General features: G+C 44.3%; 2 protein-coding genes across 2 annotated transcripts; one reads left to right on the forward strand and one right to left on the reverse strand.

Annotated features, from left to right (window-relative positions):
• Positions 1-1,664: 1,664 nt before the first annotated feature.
• Positions 1,665-9,391, forward strand: RPF1 (ribosome production factor 1 homolog). Its single transcript, XM_083445052.1, has 9 exons — positions 1,665-2,274; positions 2,903-2,959; positions 4,930-5,010; positions 5,719-5,814; positions 6,428-6,581; positions 6,917-6,999; positions 7,078-7,259; positions 7,341-7,467; positions 8,637-9,391. The coding sequence occupies exons 1-9, from the start codon at positions 2,065-2,067 to the stop codon at positions 8,676-8,678; spliced, it is 1,032 nt and encodes a 343-aa protein (XP_083301178.1). The 5' UTR covers positions 1,665-2,064; the 3' UTR covers positions 8,679-9,391.
• Positions 9,392-10,219: 828 nt separating this feature from the next.
• Positions 10,220-14,661, reverse strand: GNG5 (G protein subunit gamma 5). Its single transcript, XM_083445134.1, has 3 exons — positions 14,005-14,661; positions 11,608-11,763; positions 10,220-10,442 (listed from the first exon to the last, which is right to left on the reverse strand). The coding sequence occupies exons 1-2, from the start codon at positions 14,083-14,085 to the stop codon at positions 11,638-11,640; spliced, it is 207 nt and encodes a 68-aa protein (XP_083301260.1). The 5' UTR covers positions 14,086-14,661; the 3' UTR covers positions 10,220-10,442; positions 11,608-11,637.
• Positions 14,662-17,661: the final 3,000 nt, after the last annotated feature.

Consider the following 17,661-nt stretch of genomic DNA (forward strand, 5'->3'; position numbering starts at 1 on the left):
TTGTTCCCCTGCTTTTATAGATTTGGGTGGGGGGGATGTGTCTCCATGCTTTGCGTATCCACTGAACTAAACATGTCTATAATTACTGGTAAATGCAGGTTGAGTTCTGGCAGTGTAGATTTAGCTCTACACACTCCTTTACTTCCAGTCTCAAGAGCCCATGCAAAAGTGTAGTAAGGAACACTTTTAGTCCTACAGTCCAGTGTTCTGTCTAAACACTGCCAAAAAAGAGGAAATGATCCCCCCCCCCCCAGGACATGTTAGCATGTGCTAATTTATATGTGTAGATGCAAATTCAGAAACCCATTACTGTCATTTAACCAGAAACACAACACAGCTCACTTTATTGGGGAAGTATGCAACCACATAACAGGTTCAATCTACTATTCTGATTCTGTTTATGGAAAACATCAAACCCCCTGCTCTTCCTTCTTATGGTTCCTTGTCATTAAATTGGCCTTGGGCTGGACAGCTCTTCAAATCGATAGCACTTTCAAATAAAGGGCTGTCTTCTGTAAAGTTCAGAGCACATATTCTGGTGTTGATCTCTGTTCAGCCTGTGTCTCATCACTAACCCAAAATTGCTTGAAGTTTGTTGAGGGGTACTTGTATCAGGTAACAATAATGTGTATTGTATGGCACCCTAGGAGTGTATTTTTTATTTATTTCTTAAGTGCACATTGTTGCAAGTTTCATGAGGTGGGGTGGGCCAGATAGCAACTTGACGGGTCCCTGGTGCACTGGAGGATGAATGGGTAGAAAACTGTGGTCTTCATTGATTTTAATAAGACTTGTATGTGTGGAACTGTGCACACACACATTAGGGTTGCTGCCTACTTCTAAATATATTATCATCAATTGTTGGGTAAAATGTCCACATGCTAGGATTTTGTCCCAACAGGAATAATGGAATTTCACAGTAATTGCCACTTTAATCTAACAACATATTTTAAATGTTGTGAGGGTTTTTTGGAGGGGGGGGTAGGTTGTTTGCCTGAGTCCCTTCTCATTCCCAGATCCAGCAAGGATTTCAATTATTGCAGGCTTCCTCAACTTCAGCCCTCCAGATGTTTTGAGACTACAATTCCCATCATCCCTGACCATTGGTCCAGCTAGCTAGGGATCATGGGAGTTGTAGGCCAAGAACATCTGGAGGGCTGAGGTTGTGGAAGCCTGAATTATTGGAAAAACCAGGCCAGCTTCTTGGTAACAGCATAAGCTTGGGTGCTTAAGGGAACAAAAGGTAGTGGCTCCGTGCCAAAGGGCTCCCTCAACTGGTTGGTAGCTAGAAGGACAAAAAACAGTGAGTTGTGTATGTGAGAAGGGGGCTGAAGCCTCTGATGGACATAGAATCAGAATTGTTGAGTTGGAAGGGACACCAAGGGTCATCTAGTCGAATGCAGAATGCAGAAATTTCAACTTAAAACATCCATGATTTCTGCTAGAATCTAAGGCTGTGCCTATGAAAGAAGCAAGACCTTCTTGGGATGTTCATGGTGTGAGGCCCTCCCATTGTAAGCTCAGGTTGTATAAATGTGAAAATAAACCATACATCCTCAAGCTACATTCTACATCTTTTCTATCTCTAAGGATTCACCTCGGCGTCATTTCGCGCATGCGCAAAGTGTCTTCCACGCATAACTCGTCGGCTGACGGGCGAGGCTTGACGGCTCTGAGCATGCGCCTAGTGACCTCGACCCTATCCTTTTACTTCCCCACAGCCCTGAAAGTTTTAAATGTAACGATATCCGTACGTTGCGGTAAAAGCACACACAGTCCTCCTGATAATCTTCCATTTTCGTCACGCTCCCCCACGAAAAACAACTTTGCCTCAGCCTTCGCGTAATGCGCAGGCGCAAAATTCGCCCCCGTCTCGTCCGCCTGCTATAGCAGAGATGAGGGGAGTCGCGCGCGCAGAACGCTGTGCCTCAGGTACGTTAAAAATTCGAAAACATACGGAGGTTGCACGCTTGCGCACGCGCACTCACGCGAGCCTGTCGCGGGGTGAGCCCGGAAGAGGAAGTGGAAGAGCGGGGTGAAAGGTCAGTGGCTGAGGGAGACAGCATGGCCGGCATCCCGGGGAAAGGGAAGAAGCGGCAGAAGGAGCAGCACGATGCTGAGAGAACGAGCGAAGGGCTTGTCCCTGAGGGGGGACAAGGCAGCGCCCCCGAGCAGGGCCAGGTCCTGTTCCCGCCGTCTTTCAGCGTCTCGGAAATCAAGAACAAGCAGCGGCGCCATTTCATGTTTCTGCGCTGGAAGCAGCAGCAAAGGAAGGTGCGAGTTGTGAGGAGGGAGGGAGGGAGGTTGGGAAGAGTGGCCGCTGGCAGACGATACGTCGCAGCTGTCCGGAACTTGGGGAGCCTGAAATGAGGAGGAGGGAGAGGGATGGTTGGAAGCTGTTGGGGCGTTTAAAGGCGCACACGTGGTTGGGGGGGGGGCGGCGGCGATGAAGTATTAACAAAATACCGAGACTGGGGCAGGGAGATGCTTCGTCGTGAGAGGGATCGGGAGGTACTGTACGTCTTTTCGTTTGATTTCGGCTGATCAGGCCCGATTTCAAGTGCCCACTCAGAGGCAAAAACTCAAATCGATGGGCTGGGCAAGTCAGTTCTCTCAGATTGAGCCACAGGGTGACTGCGGGCGGGGGAGAAAATGGGATAACACTACTGTGCACATCCTGGAAGAGAGGTAGGGAAGAAATGTGGCAAGTTCTTCTGCCTTTAAAACTTATTGTTGAGAGCATTATATTGAGTTTTTAACTCATCTATATGATCAGTACCTGAATTTCTGTATATACTAGCTTTGCTATCGTTCGTGAGAAGGATGTGCCTGTTCGTTCATTCTTAGTGGCCAAGTTTATCAAAACGTTTTGTTTTCTTTCTTTCCTCCCTGTATGGTCCAGGAGAAATTAGCCATTAAGAAAAAGAGAAAAAAGGAGCGAGAAGCACTTGGAGACAAGGTAAAGGGGAAGAAGTCAGAATTTAATGTGTCTTAATATGTAAAGGGCCATTCACGGATGACTCTGGGGTTGTGGCGCTCATCTCGCTTCATTGGCCGAGGGAGCCGGCGGACAGCTTCCGGGTCATGTGGCCAGCACGACTAAGCCGCTTCTGGCGAACCAGAGCAGAGCACGGAAACACCGTTTACCTTCCCGCCAGAACGGTACCTATTTATCTACTTGCACTTTTGGCGTGCTTTCGAACTGCTAGGTGGGCAGCAGCTGGGACCGAGCAACGGGAGCTAACCCCGTCACGGGGATTCGAACTGCTGACCTTCTGATCGGCAAGCCCTAGGCTCTGTGGTTTAGACCACAGCGCCACCTGTGTCCTGTCTTAATATGTACTTTTTTTATTAATAAAAGTAAACGTTCATTGACTTGCAACTGACTTTGTAGAGTTTATTTTCTCTTGTACAGTGAATTCCTGATATGTGTACATTTGTTGTAGCAAGTGGTCTTAGAAAACATTCTCGCCATTGGGTGCAATACCATTGGATAGATAGGTTATGTGACTGTGGGGACTCAATAAAATACTAGACCTGCAGGGGCCTTCATAGCCTATGTAGTCCAACCTCCTACTCAGTGCAGGAAATTAGAACTAGAGCATCCCCAACAGATGGCTGCCCTGTCTCAGCTTGAAAGTGGAGAACCCAGTACTGCTCTAGATAACTGATTTCATCATCAAACTGCCCTCTACCCAGTTAACCAAACTTTACCCCCCTGTAACACACACACACACACACACACACACACAATGTTTTCACATTATGGAATCACACCATCCGTAACAGAGAGGTGATAATACAATTCTGCCTTACATGGATATTATTGCAAACAAGAACATCTTCCAGGCTTGAGGGAACCTCCAATGAAAAATTGCTGAATGGGAGCTCCTTGGTATGTTTATGAATGGTGAAGGGTAGCAGCAGTTCCATTATTTGCAATATGTGACTGTAAGCACCCACAATTTGACCACAAAGCCCTGGCATAGTATTGCTCCTGGGTGTTGTGGGGAATTGAAAATGGTTGACAGCAGTTGTCTCCTGCTAGATAAAAACTGAATGGGAAAATGTGGGTATGGGTCGAAGACCCAAAGCATGAGAGCCTTCAACCCTGGTAAGACCCTTGGCAACTGAAAGTGAAAGGCACTGACAGTGGGTTTGAGTACTGATCTGCAGCTGCAGCACTTTGAAAAGATGCAATGTGATAACCAAATACTAAGGTGGTGTTGCCATTTTGGTAGCCTTTTCATGCATTACAGAAGTATTAGTGAATTTTATTCTGTTGTAAGAAAAACAGTTTTGGAGCACAACCACTGCTTGCTTGTATGCAAATGTAGTACATTTTAGTAACTGCAGAATTTTGATAATTTCTATAGTTATAATTCTGTTTCGAACCTTTAAACATTCAGAAATTATTAAAATTGATTACACTTGATGCGAGCACATTGTTTTGAGTAGCTAATAGAAACTTAGCTACTTTGCGGTACTGTTTTAGAAAACAGTTACTTTTTGGTGTGAGTACATTTTGGCTAAAGGAAGTCCTACTGCCAGACTTAATCAACACACTTAACACAGTCTGTGGAATGCTCTTCCCAGGGAGCTTCATTATACATCTTTAGGCGAAAGAAGTTCCTTTTTAACCAGGCATTTGGTTGATTTGATTGACATCCTATGTCCTTTTAAAATATGGGGGGGGGGGGTTGGGTTTTTATTTGTTTGGGGGGGTTATTGGGTTTTTATTTTGATTATATATTTTTTGGTTTTATATTTTGATTTTGTTCTGTGAACCGCCCTGAGACCTCCGGGTATAGGGCAGTATATAAATTAAATAAATAATAATATTTTTACTTTTAAAAACTACTAAAGCAGTTGTTGGAAAAAGAGATGACATGAATATTTATTATTTTATATTATTTTTATTTCTTACAGGCACCACCGAAGCCGGTACCAAAGACAATTGAAAACCAGCGTGTATATGATGAAACCACAGTTGATCCAAACGATGAAGAGGTAGCACTATTTGAGAAAACTATAGTTTCCCTTAAAATGTGCCAATGTCAAATAACATTTCCCTTTTGTATATTCTGAATAGTTTTTGCATGATTACATTTGATAAATAATCAAAGTAGATGGATGTGGATAAAAGTATTTAATTCCTTTTTTCTGTTTTGTAATAGGTCATTAATAGCCTTAGGTTACTGATCAAATGTTAAATTTTCAAGCTGGTAGAGCCTATTTCTCAATAAAATATTAAACACTGGATTTTTATTTTGCAAGATAATGCAAGTTTCCCTAAGATTTTTCTCAGAAGGTCCCAGGTTCAATCCCTGAAATCTTAAGTGATCAGATAGCAGAAGGTGTGAAAGATTGGAGCACTGCTGCAAGTTAGATAAGATAATAATGATTTAGATGGGCACACACAGTCTGGCCTGTCTTAAGGCAGCCTTTTATGGTCCTGTCTTGAAAATATACCTGAAGCATCTGCCTGACGGTAGATAGAAAGGAGTGCCTCTGAGCCTTATGTACAGTCTTATTTTAAAAGGCCTCATATGTGTGGCTTAATATTTAAAGATTGTTATCCAAATGTCTACAAGTATATGTATGGTTCTGGTATGAAGTGATTACTGGCTGCTAAAGGTTTCGATTTTTAGCATCATCATCAACAACAAAAATACTCTTGTGTGATTTCATGCAATATTTATCATTTTATATTTCCAGGTTACTTTGGATGAAGCTACTGATGAATTTGCACCCTATTTCAACAGGCAGACGGTTCCAAAGATTCTTATCACGACATCTGACAGACCCCGTGGGGTAAAAAAATACTTTTAAATAAAATACAGTGGTACCTCGGGTTACATATGCTTCAGGTTACAGACTCCGCTAACCCAGAAATATTACCTCAGGTTAAGAACTTTGCTTCAGGATGAGAACAGAAATCATGCAGCAGCAGCGGGAGGCCCCATTAGCTAAAGTGGTGCTTCAGGTTAAGAACAGACCTCCATAACGAATTAAGTTCTTAACCCGAGGTACCACTGTAAAAAGAAAGATGGTAAAAGCTTGTTATACCTAGCTTACACGTAAGGCCAGGAGGCATAACATTGCGGGATTGTTTATTTGCTCCAGATTTCTTATCCGTTTGTAAATTATAATGTGTATGATCTACTGCCAGTTTCTTCTTTTTAAAAAAGAATGATGCACAATAATCTTCATATAACCTTAAAAATTGAAGTGCAGTGACCCATTCACAAAAATCACATGTTTGAAGAAAAACTCGCTTACAATATTTGGTGACTATAATGGAAGAATAACTTGATACATATATATTTTTTAGCCAAGATATCAGAATTAATTGGTTATCTGCTATATTTTCCCCAGAATTATCTCACCCAACCAAGTTTTTTGCATAACCTTTTTTTTTTTGCAGAGAACTGTGAGATTCTGTGAACAGTTATCAACTTGTATTCCGAATTCACATGTTTACTATCGAAGAGGACTGGCTCTAAAAAGAATTATTCCACAGTGTATCTCAAGGGACTTCACAGATCTGATTGTTATTAATGAAGATCGTAAAGTACCAAGTATCCTTCACATATGAGACTCTCTTTTATACAGTAGTTATTAATGTTACTGTTGGTAATTGCTGTCCTTGGCTCTTTGGGGGGTGGGAGGGCAAGATAGATAAATAAAGATAGCACAATTAGATTATAAGCAAAAACAGCATTTTAGTGGTACTTAAGGATGTGCATGTATGATATGTAATGTGGAAACTGCAGTTTTGCATAAAGTATAGAATGGTAAGTGCAATAATTATTACTCTTGCGCTGGATGGTCTGTCACTATTTTAAGTTTCTACAGAAGCTGCCTTTTATGTGAAAATTATTTAATTATGTTTGTCTTAACTCTGTTGGAATAGATGGGCTTGTGTTAAGTCACTTGCCTGAAGGTCCAACTGCTCATTTTAGGATGAGTAGTGTTCGTCTGCGTAAAGAAATAAAGGTGAGTTTATTTTCACAAGCAGAGTCTTCCAACTTGCGTGACTGTGTGCTCAGTGTAATACTCTGCTATTTGTTCTAGCGAAAAGGAAAAGCTCCCTCAGAACATCAGCCTGAAATAATCCTGAACAACTTTACAACACGATTGGGCCATTCCATTGGGCGGATGTTTGCTTCTTTATTCCCTCACGATCCCCAGTTCGTTGGTAGACAAGTAGCTACATTTCACAATCAGCGTGACTATATATTTTTCAGATTCCATAGGTGAGTGGAAACTTGTGTTGCAAGGTATGAGAACACGCTGCGCTTGACATTTTTGCTAATGTTTCCTATCATCTTTTAAAGATACATCTTCAAAAATGAGAAAAGGGTGGCAATTCAAGAACTGGGCCCACGCTTTACCCTGAAATTAAGATCTCTTCAAAAGGGAACGTTTGATTCTAAATTTGGCGAATATGAATGGATTCACAAGGTATTATATTTCAACAATCTCTTAGCAATGAAGGATTCTGTATATGTAAGAAATGTCAAGAGGCTAGACAACATTTACAGGGTGCAAATAGTAGTGCACTTAATTGAGTATGCAACATCTTTCTTCTACAAAGTATTTAAAAATTGCCTTGAAATTGCCATTCCCATATTGGTTTTCCTGAATATGGAGTGACAGAGTTTTATATATTTAGCTTGGACAGCAGCCAGAACGCAAAGAGCCATACATCTAGTTCATGTGTACTCTTTGTTCCATGGCAAAACCATATTTTTGGGTAGTTTCAAGGTTGCTTTTTTAAGGCATTGGATCAGCTGTTGAGAGAATTCCATCTTCCTTTGTGCAGTTCCTAAAGTCAAGCATCTACAGATTTGGGCTGGCTTTCATTACCAAGCCAGAAGTTTGCTTGTGAGGGACTTATCCCTATCGTTCACTGTACTTGTCAGCACCTTGTCCATTTGAGGCAATCCTGTTTCCAATTATGCTTGTTCCTAGGTACATCTACCTATTTTAATGTATTAATGGGCTTGTCTATAACAAAGCAACCAGGGCAATTTGCCGAGCAAAAATAATTTAACTGGGAGTAAGGTCCATTGAACACAGCAAGCATGCACAGGTTCATGCTGTTGGTCACTAGTCCTGTGCCTTTTCTATTACTGTGGTTGGGGACAACCCCAGCTTGCTTTCTTCAGTTCCATGTTTAGAGCTGAAGGGGCAAGCAGGCAGTTCCTGCAGTTGCACTTCACATTAGGTGGTCACAGAAGCCCAGTGCAATTGTAGGGATTGTCCCTTCCACTTTCCAGCGCCAAACCAGGAGCAGGGACTCATTTGGGAATGTGCCAAAACAAGTCCTTTTTTTTGCCTACCGGTGTCAAAGTAAGATTTAGCTGCCAGCCCAAGTGGCATCATCTTGCCATCTGCCTCGGGCAGCGAAAGTCTTGGGCTAGCCCAGCCAGGAAGCACAAACCAAATTATTTGATGACCTAAAGTGAGGCTGACTTAACTTTTGGTGTGCTTGTGTGGCTACCTAATCCCCTACCTAAACTCCTTGTGAAACTCTGCCTGGTATTTAGCATTCCTAACATGCAAAAAAAACCCTATTGAAATTGTTTAATATTTAATAATCTGTCTCTTACGACCGCTTTATCTTTTAGCGCCGTGAAATGGACACAAGTCGAAGAAAATTCCACCTGTAACAGACTAAGAATGCAAAACTGCTGTTTCATTTTCTGCTGAGTTTTCAGGAACACGGGTTGCTAAGGAGTTGCCTCAAGTCTATTCTTGGTCTACACGGAAAACCCCCAAATGACTATTTTCACCAGACTTTACATAAGCATCAGTCGAACTACCCATCTTTTTCAGTGCCTTGAGTACATTCCTCACATCACTGCTACTTTGAAGTGGAAGATTTCATGTTACAATAGCAAGAAAATGAATAATCTGCCAATCACTTGTATTTAAGATATGAACTCTTAATCCTGTTCTTTGCAGAGGGCGTTTTGTTTCTAAAGTAGGCTCTGTTTTAGGAGTAGAATCCTGATACTTGGAGAACAGCACACATGTTCATTCAGTTGTTTATCAAGATCAGTTGTCAAAAGTAAAGTAAAGATTGTCAAACACAATTTTCAATAATTTGCAAGGGTTGTCTTGTATGGTCACATATTCAGTGTTGATTAAGGTATGGAAATACAAGTCAAGTATTGCATAAATCTGTAATGGGGGGAGGGAATCCAATTCTCTATTTAACTCTGAAGAGACAGGAGACAGTGACTGCATTCTGCTTCATGGAAAGCAGTGCACCCCAAATTTCTCCCTTCTTCACACAGAAAAACTTCAGTAAGCGTTAAAGGCATATAAAACAGGTTTCATTAAAAACCACTCTTCATATATTGATTTAAATAAAAATACAGTGGTGCCCCGCAAGACGAATGCCTCGGAAGACGAAAGAGTTTTCCGTTTTCTGAGTTGCTTCGCAAGACGGATTTCCCTATGGGCTTGCTTCGCAAGACGAAACGTCTTGCGCCTTTTTTTTTTTTTTTAAACGCCAATGCATTCCTATGGCAAACCGTCAATACACATTGGTGCTTCGCAAGACGAAAAAACTCATAGAACGAATTAATTTCGTCTTGCGGTGCACCACTGTACAATAAAAAAACCTCTTGCTAATGTTGAATCCGAGTATTACCTTGCAGTTATTGTTTATATGCAAACCAGCTCATTTAAGTCCTGGTTTAATGGTTGTTAAATGTATGGCCTACCATCCATGCACAGCCACAAGGAGACAGGAATTTGTTATTTTAAACTATCTGGCTTGTTAAGTCTTAACTACCAGAAACTGGTGAGTTTAAACTGTTTGGTCAACATAAACTTTAAAACAGAGGTAATAACCCTAAGCAGCTTCCATCTTAGAATAATGCCAAACTGGTTGCTGTCCTCAGTTCTAGAATCCTTTAACCCCAAGGTACTTGATGCAGTCCCCTCTAAATATTGAGTGTAACTCACATCAACCTGACAATTAACTGTACCCAGCAGGGGCTGTGATGGGAAGTTGGGAGCCCAACATCTGCAGGGCAACAGGTTGACTACCCCTGCTCTGGCCATTGTAATAAGAACAAGAAGTGGCAGGCTGCTGCTGCTGCAAGCAGTTTGATGGTGTCTTGCTTGTGCCATTTTAGAAAGCTACATTTTGACAATGCCCTGTTTTTTATCTAATGTGTAAAGCATTATACCAGCAAAGTTATTAAATCAACTCTTTATTGCTTGAATATAAAATTGATTCCATCATGATAACAGAAGTTATTGCAACTAGCATACAAGTTTAGAGAGGTAGATTGTAAGAAGTTTGACAACAGTAGCAGTATTACTAGTTCTAAGTTGGCACATTTAACACAAAGTTTCTGTACAGGTTCCAGGTCACTCTCTTTCACTTCCATATTCACCAAACCCACAACAGATTAGATCTGAAAAACACAAAAGAAAAACTCATTGCAGGAAAACTATTTGCTGATATGTGTATTCTGAAAACTACTAACTCCTTCAGCTGAGCTCTTCTGTCTGCAATTCCAAATAAATAGAACAAAATTGCTAAGATGCAAAAAAAAACCCCACCCAAAAAACAAAACCGCTTTCCTCCCATGTGGCCACTAAATGTTTTTTAAGTTACAAAGGAAGTTTGCTAGTCAGGCTTATTTTACTTAGGAGTTGCGGGGAGATGGGTGCTGTAGGAAGGCTGAAGGCTAGCTAGCCCTCATCTGTGTATCTGTGGCTGAGAGAACATACAGCAGGTTTCCCCCCAAAGATCATATGGCACATGGGATATCTGCTCATTCATATATCCTACATAGACCAGTTTCACCAACCTGGTGCCTTCCAGCTGTTTTGGCCTACATTTCCCATCACGTTGGCTGAGGTCAATAGGCGTTGGACTGCAGCACACGGTTAGGTAAGGATGACTGCCCCAGCCCACAGGCAGCCAAGAGATTTAACATTAGTTCTATCAAAAGTCAGTAAGAATTTTTTAACATGAAACAGTAAATAGAGCCCTGTATCTCCACAAAATTTAATTATTTAAAAATTACAGTATGTTAGTAGATATGCACAATCAGTTCTCATTTATGATTCACAATTAACAAGTTCTTAGCCTAGAAGCTGGTGAAACTTAAGCTGCACTACTATACACTTGCCTAGGAGAAAGTCCTATAGAACACAGTGGGACTTACCGTATTTTTTGCTCTATAAGACTCACTTTTCCCCTCCTAAAAAGTAAGGGGAACTGTGTGTGCGTCTTATGGAGTGAATGCAGGCTTCGCAGCTATCACAGAAGCCAGAACAGCAAGAGGGATTGCTGCTTTCACTGCACAGAGATCCCTCTTGCTGTTCTGCCTTCTGAGATTCAGAATATTTTTTTTTCTTGTTTTCCTCCTCCAAAACCTAGGTGCGTCTTGTGGTCTGGTGCGTCTTATAGAGCGAAAAATACGGTACTTTCTAGAAAGCATATCTAGCATTCAACTCAAGTGGGTAAGTGCTAGCTGGAGATGATGGGAGCTGACATCCAACAGCTTCTAGAGGGCTGCAGACTCGCCTTCCCTAAGACACCAAAGCCATATAATTCACTTAAAAACTTACCACTAAAAGAGTCCACGTAGGTCACACAAGTTAGAGAAATGAACACACTTTCTGCGGCCTAAATGGATTTGTACTTGAAGACACTCCTGTTAGTAGGGGGTCATGATGTGCATTCTGCAGGCAAAACTGCTTCAAGTCAGCTGCAGCTTGTGAAACCTAGAACAAATCCACAGGATTCAGTAATATACTTTATTAAGGATGTTAATATGCATATACTAATCAGAAATCAAAATGGATTCCTCACCCCCCCCCCAAGGTACCAGTTGGACTGATCTGGCCCAAGGCTAATTGTTTTCCTTCACTGGCAGCAGATCTCCATGAAGTGGCACAGCTTGGTAGTTTTTGATCTTAGACTTCATGGACTAACATTCTGACAGCTGCGCGTATTATTTGAGTCATCAAGTACACAGTATTTCTTCACCCACTCTACATGCTTTAGAACAAAAGGTAACAAAGAACATCAAATCAGAGCCCCCATCATGCAATCTTGGGAGTAAGCATAATTTGGTATACAAATACTGTACATTTAGGGATGCGGGTGGCGCCGTGGGTTAAACCACAGAGCCTAGGACTTGCCGATCAGAAGGTCGGCGGTTCGAATCCCCGCGACAGGGTGAGCTCCCATTGCTCGGTCCCTGCTCCTGCCAACCTAACAGTTCAAAAGCACGTCAAAGTGCAAGTAGATAAATAGGTACCGCTCCGGCGGGAAGGTAAACGGCGTTTCCATGCACTGCTCTGGTTCGCCAGAAGTGGCTTCGTCATGCTGGCCACATGACCCGGAAGCTGTACGTCGGCTCCCTCGGCCAGTAAAGCGGTATTAGCGCCGCAACCCGAGTCGGTCACGACTGGACCTAATGGTCAGGGGTCCCTTTACCTTACTATACATTTGGTAAAGCAAAATAAAGTGAGCACCTGTATTTGTGTACACACTCAGTTGACTATACTACTTTTTAAAACCAGGAAGGATGTGGTGATCTGCATCAGCCCCCCATGAGGCCACACATCAGTCCTACTTAGCACCACTGCCTTTAAGACCAGCTATCTGAACTCTTATTAATGGGAGATGTTACAGAATGAATCTGGCACGTCTGGCACTAAACCTCTAACTTAGGGGGGGAAATCTGTGGCTCCCCACATGCTGCGCTCCACCTCTCATCAGTCCCAGCCAGTACAACCAATTGGCAACCGCGGTGGGTGCTGAAAGTCCAACAAGATTTGGAAGGCCACAGGTTGCCCCTGCTCCACTGCAGAACTGTAAGGTATTCTCACAAGAACAACACAAATAGAAGCTGTCTAGATGTGGATATCCTGGGGGCTGAGTCTCTTGCTCTGAAAGAGCCACGTTTCCCTAAGGAGACATGGTGGCACCGGAGGAATAATATTTGTGGGATCCTTGCTTGCACAACAGATTGCCCTTGCTGGAACTGAAGGCGAAAACGCAACAAGTGTATGAACAGTTAACGAATCAGTCAGCAAACGAAGCGACGCTGAACATAAGGTTGCCAGATCCTCACTTCAAGAAGCAAGCATTCTCAAAAGATCTTACTCGTGGGTCCTGTATGCAAAGGTTAACTCAGATTCTCGATGCGAAGTGCTTTGACCGCTTGAGGGGGAAAAGCGACCAAAGTTCGCCATTCTTAAATCGGCCTGGATTGCTTGGAACGCCCGAGGCCAAAGGCTCAAAAGTGCTTGTTTTTAAAGCCGGGGATTCCCCCGCCCCGCCGCGATCTTTCTTCCTCCGCCTGCCCGGGGCCTCGCACACTTCCCCATTTTGCGGCTTGGGCGGACTCAGGCTCAGCTCGCCAGATCGCTCGTTGCGCCTCCCCTTCCTTCCCTCCCTCCGAGGAACAAAAAGGCTTCCTTCCAAGGGAGAGAAAGCCGAGATGACAAAGCACCCGTTTCACGATTTCTGAAGCGCTCCCAAGCCAACCCCTCCTCCGCCTCCAACTTTCTAAGAGAAAGACAACAGATCCCAGAAAAAAAAGGGAATAACAAGATCCAAGTATGGGTGGGGACTGGGCGGCGGAAACCAGCCGCTTTTCCGGGAACAAGCGCCTAACGGGCCAAGCTAGAGAGAGATCAAGCCAGTTTTAACCTGGGAAGGTCGGGTTGGGGTGTCTCCTGCGCCCCGCTTTTGGCGAGTGCGTTGGATTTTACGCACAAGGTTTTTACGCGCGCTCTGCCATTGCTAAGGCGCTGCGTACCAACTTTTCCTGTGCCTAGCGAAGGGAAGTGCAAACGAAATATATGAAGCAATTGTGTGAGCGGCAGTAATAGCTCCCGGGGCTCAGATTAATGCCCCGGGAAGCAGCCATGAGTAGGCGCTCCCCCGAGGCGCAATAATGGCGGCAGTGGTAATGGCACCCTCTCCACCCGCGGCTTCCCCCCGGCTCTCACCTTCACGCGGCTCACGCTGGCCTCGAGGCGCAGCTGCTGCACGACCTTCTTCATGGCCGCCACGTTGGAGGAGCCGGACATGGTCCCCTCGCTCGAGGATCCCGCTCGTTTGATGGGGCAAGCCGAGCCGAAGAGGCGCCTTCGCAACTTTCCCAACTAAGTTTCCGGCGCTCGGCAAACTCTCCCGCCCGCAGACTCGCGGCGGCTTGCAGACTCACGCGGAGCGCTCGCTGCCGGGCTCCTTTTTGGAAGAGGAAAAAAAGACTGCCTCCCGGATCTCACCCCACCCCACCGCCCCAAGGGGCGGAAGAGGGAGCTGCCCAGAGGGAAATGAAGGGAAGGGTTTTAAAAGGGAAGAAACGAGATTTTAAGGTTCTTCCCAACCTCGTGTGGTGGCGGGGCGAGGTTTAGAAACACTTAAGAAGCGCGGTGCATTGCATTGCAAGGGGTTTTGGCTACACGATCCCTTCCAACTCTACTGTTCTACGCAGGTGACACCCACACTTTGCATCGTAAACGTTAGGAAGATTCTTGACAGTAAGACCTCTTCCACTCCCATGAGAGAGTCCTTCCTTGGAGTTTTTAAAGCAAAGATTTGATGGCCGTTTGTCACTCTTACCTGGAAATAGTTCTGAGTTCACGTAGGATAGCCGTGTCAAAACTGCTGAAATCAACCTACACTAGCCGCAGTTTTAGCCGTGGAAGGTTCGTAATCGGCCTCCACGCACCATCCACTTGCAATATGCAGTGGGAATAAATAAGGATGGTTTGGTTATCTAGATCTGCAAGGTAATTTTTTAAGGATTAGGGGCAATGCTTGGATTTGCTTCTGGGCACTTGATTACAGTTACATGCAGTTCCTATTATTATTATTATTATTATTATTATTATTATTATTATTATTATCCATGTATTAATACTCTGCCTTTCTCCCTGACAGGGACTCAAGGCAGCTTACAGATAAAAACAAAGCTGGGTGGGGAGGCAATAATTTAACAAACACATTTAAACATCAGCATAATTAAAAATATATAAACTTCTACAATATGTTATGTTATCATAGAATTGTTGAGTTGGAAGGGACAGCAAGGGTCACTCAGCCCAACCTGGAATGAAGGAATATTTTGCCCAACGTGGGGCTTGAACCCATGATTCTCCCTGGAAGGGGATCCAGAAAAAGCCTTAGCCACCACCGAAAGGGAGAATGGCCATTGGGCAGAACTCCAACCCTGACAAGCCCTTGGCGATTGTGGATGCCACCCTGACCAATTCCATTGATGGGAGGAAAATGCCTCACCCGTTGCTGTGTCAGCAGACACACTTGCTTCCTGTGTGACTTCCACAGCTAGTGGAGCAGAACTGACATCTGTCCCCCAAGGCATCCAAACGTGCTAAAGTTAAATCAACAGCACCCTGGTTAGATTTTTTCTGTTTGTTGCTGCTGCCAGCTGCCAGGCACTTCCCACTGCAGTTGCTGAATTGGAAGCCGCAGCTGAGGCAGGGGCTGATTTCTGCCCCTCCAAGGCCTCAAGGCATGTCAATATAGTGCCCTCCCCCCCAGGTGAGGGGGAGGGAGTTGGCTGCCCACGCTTCCTCTGGGGTGCAGGTGGCGCCGTTCCTTTACCCATAGGGCCTCCCCTGCCTCCCCTTGCCTTCACCTGGAGCCAACCACTAAATGAGACTCAGCATGACCTTGCAGTTGAAGGGGGATTTTTAAACCTGACCTCTCTCAACTCCTTGGGCTTAGTGCGCTAACCACTATACCACACTACCTACCGAGAAAATAACAAGACCACAGCAAATGAGTTACCAATATCCAGAAGAAACTCCCTTCACCCTTCCCTATACGACTGCTCAAGCCCAGGCCTCACAACAGCAAGGGCAATATTCTAACCCCAGCCGCTGCTAACTGCCTAAATCCCTCTGGGGGGATTTTTCCACAAAGCAGACTCCCCCCCCCCCCCAAAAAAAGGGCTGGCTGTAATGCTGTCCCCCTGCTCTCACCCCCCCCCAGGTTTATTTTATTATTATTATTTTTAAAAAAATTGCTTTTCCAAATTTATAACAAACAAATTAAACAAGAACATCGAAAACAAACAAAAACATTTATCTTAACTATAATAATTCCATTTTTGTTAACATTGTTAAGTGACTTCCTCGAATCCCCCTGGCTGAGTTTCCATATAAATCATTGTAGCAGTTTTCCAAAAGTAATTTCACATAAAATTTACATAGTCCTATTAACATCTTTCTTTCTTTTCATATTGACTTTTATCCATAATGTCCAAAACATCACATATTTAGATCCTAGGCCTATTATGGTACTCACAAATAATTCTATTTAAGTTATCTTAGCATATTTAACTAAATATTCTTTAAATTTCATCCATTCTTCTTGGTGCTCCTCCACCTTCTGATCGCTGACTCTTCTGGTCAGGTCAGCTAGCTCCCCCCCCAGGTTTCGTAGGTTTCCCAATGCCTCGGAGGGCCCTCCTGCAACCAGCACTGCAGTCCGTGTTTTGCTCAGCCGGCAAGGCCTTCAGCAACTGCCAAGTCCTCTGCAGCCAGCAGGCTCCAGCCTACAGGTTGCTCAGGATCCTCCTGCAGAAGCCACTGGTCCTGCCTCAACAACTGGCCTTCCTGTGAGTAAGGGAACGGGTAAGGAGAACCAACTCTCCTCTCTAGGCTCACGCCTACCCTTCCCCGCTCCACTGTGTTCAGGCCGAGGTGCCAGCCTGAGCCCAGATTGAGGCTGGAAGGGAAGTCAGCTCGTTTCCCTTAGATTGGCATCAAGCCCTGCACCACCCCCTCCTATCGGTGCCAAGGATTTCCTCCACTCTGCCTCTCTTTGCCAATGCGCCCAGCCTTCAGGGCACCATCTAGGCCAGGGGTCAGCAAACCTTTCCAGCAGGGGGCCGGTCCACTGTCCCTCAGACCTTGTGGTGGTCCGGACTATATTTTTGGAGGGGAAATCAACAAATTCCTATGCCCCGCAAATACCCCAGAGATGCATTTTAAATAAAAGCACACATTCTACTCATGTCAAAACACGCTGATTCCCAAACCGTCCGCGGGCCAGATTTAGAAAGCGATTGGGCTGGATCCGGCCCCTGGGCCTTAGTTTGCCTACCCATGATCTAGGCCTTTCTGCTGAACGTTCTCTGTTTTGCCCTGGGGGAACCGAGGGAGCGGGACCGCTTCGAAACACTCCCGTCCAGCCTTTGGGGGCAGAGTTTAGTCCCTACAGAGAAGGCTGATGCCATGTGCGGGCCTCTCTCCTCCGTAAACCTTCATGCCTAGCTGCCCTTTCTGCCCTCTGCCACCAGTAAGGGGGCGATGGAGACACAGCAGAAATGAGAATTTTGCCCTATTTGTATACCAACCAACAAGAGGAGGTTGGTCCATTAGAGCAAACAGGACTCTCCGCCCTAGAAATGAAACAGCCTGCAATTTTATTTATATTTATATATATAAAGTAAAACACACCCAACCACCCTTTCCTAGCCTAGTGAGCTGTCTCCTTTGTTTTTGTTATTCTTCACGGGTTTAACTCATTTTATAGCTACACCAGGAGAAAAGTAACAAATGCATGTGAGATGATTGCCAGGGCCAGGCTTTTTTTAAAAAAACAACAACCACAGTTAATTTCGTTTTGGT

This window comes from Podarcis tiliguerta (genome assembly GCF_965153285.1).
Source record: "Podarcis tiliguerta genome assembly, chromosome: 6".
Lineage (NCBI taxonomy): Eukaryota > Metazoa > Chordata > Lepidosauria > Squamata > Lacertidae > Podarcis > Podarcis tiliguerta.

Coding starts and splice junctions, on each gene's coding strand:
- RPF1 (XM_083445052.1), top strand. CDS start 2,065: ATGGCCGGCATCCCGGGGAAAGGGAAGAAGCGGCAGAAGGAGCAGCAC. Junction 2,960..4,929: donor GAGAAGCACTTGGAGACAAG/GTAAAGGGGAAG, acceptor TATTTCTTACAG/GCACCACCGAAGCCGGTACC. Junction 6,582..6,916: donor TGAAGATCGTAAAGTACCAA/GTATCCTTCACA, acceptor CTGTTGGAATAG/ATGGGCTTGTGTTAAGTCAC.
- GNG5 (XM_083445134.1), bottom strand. CDS start 14,085: ATGTCCGGCTCCTCCAACGTGGCGGCCATGAAGAAGGTCGTGCAGCAG. Junction 11,764..14,004: donor CCAGCGTGAGCCGCGTGAAG/GTGAGAGCCGGG, acceptor GATTTGTTCTAG/GTTTCACAAGCTGCAGCTGA.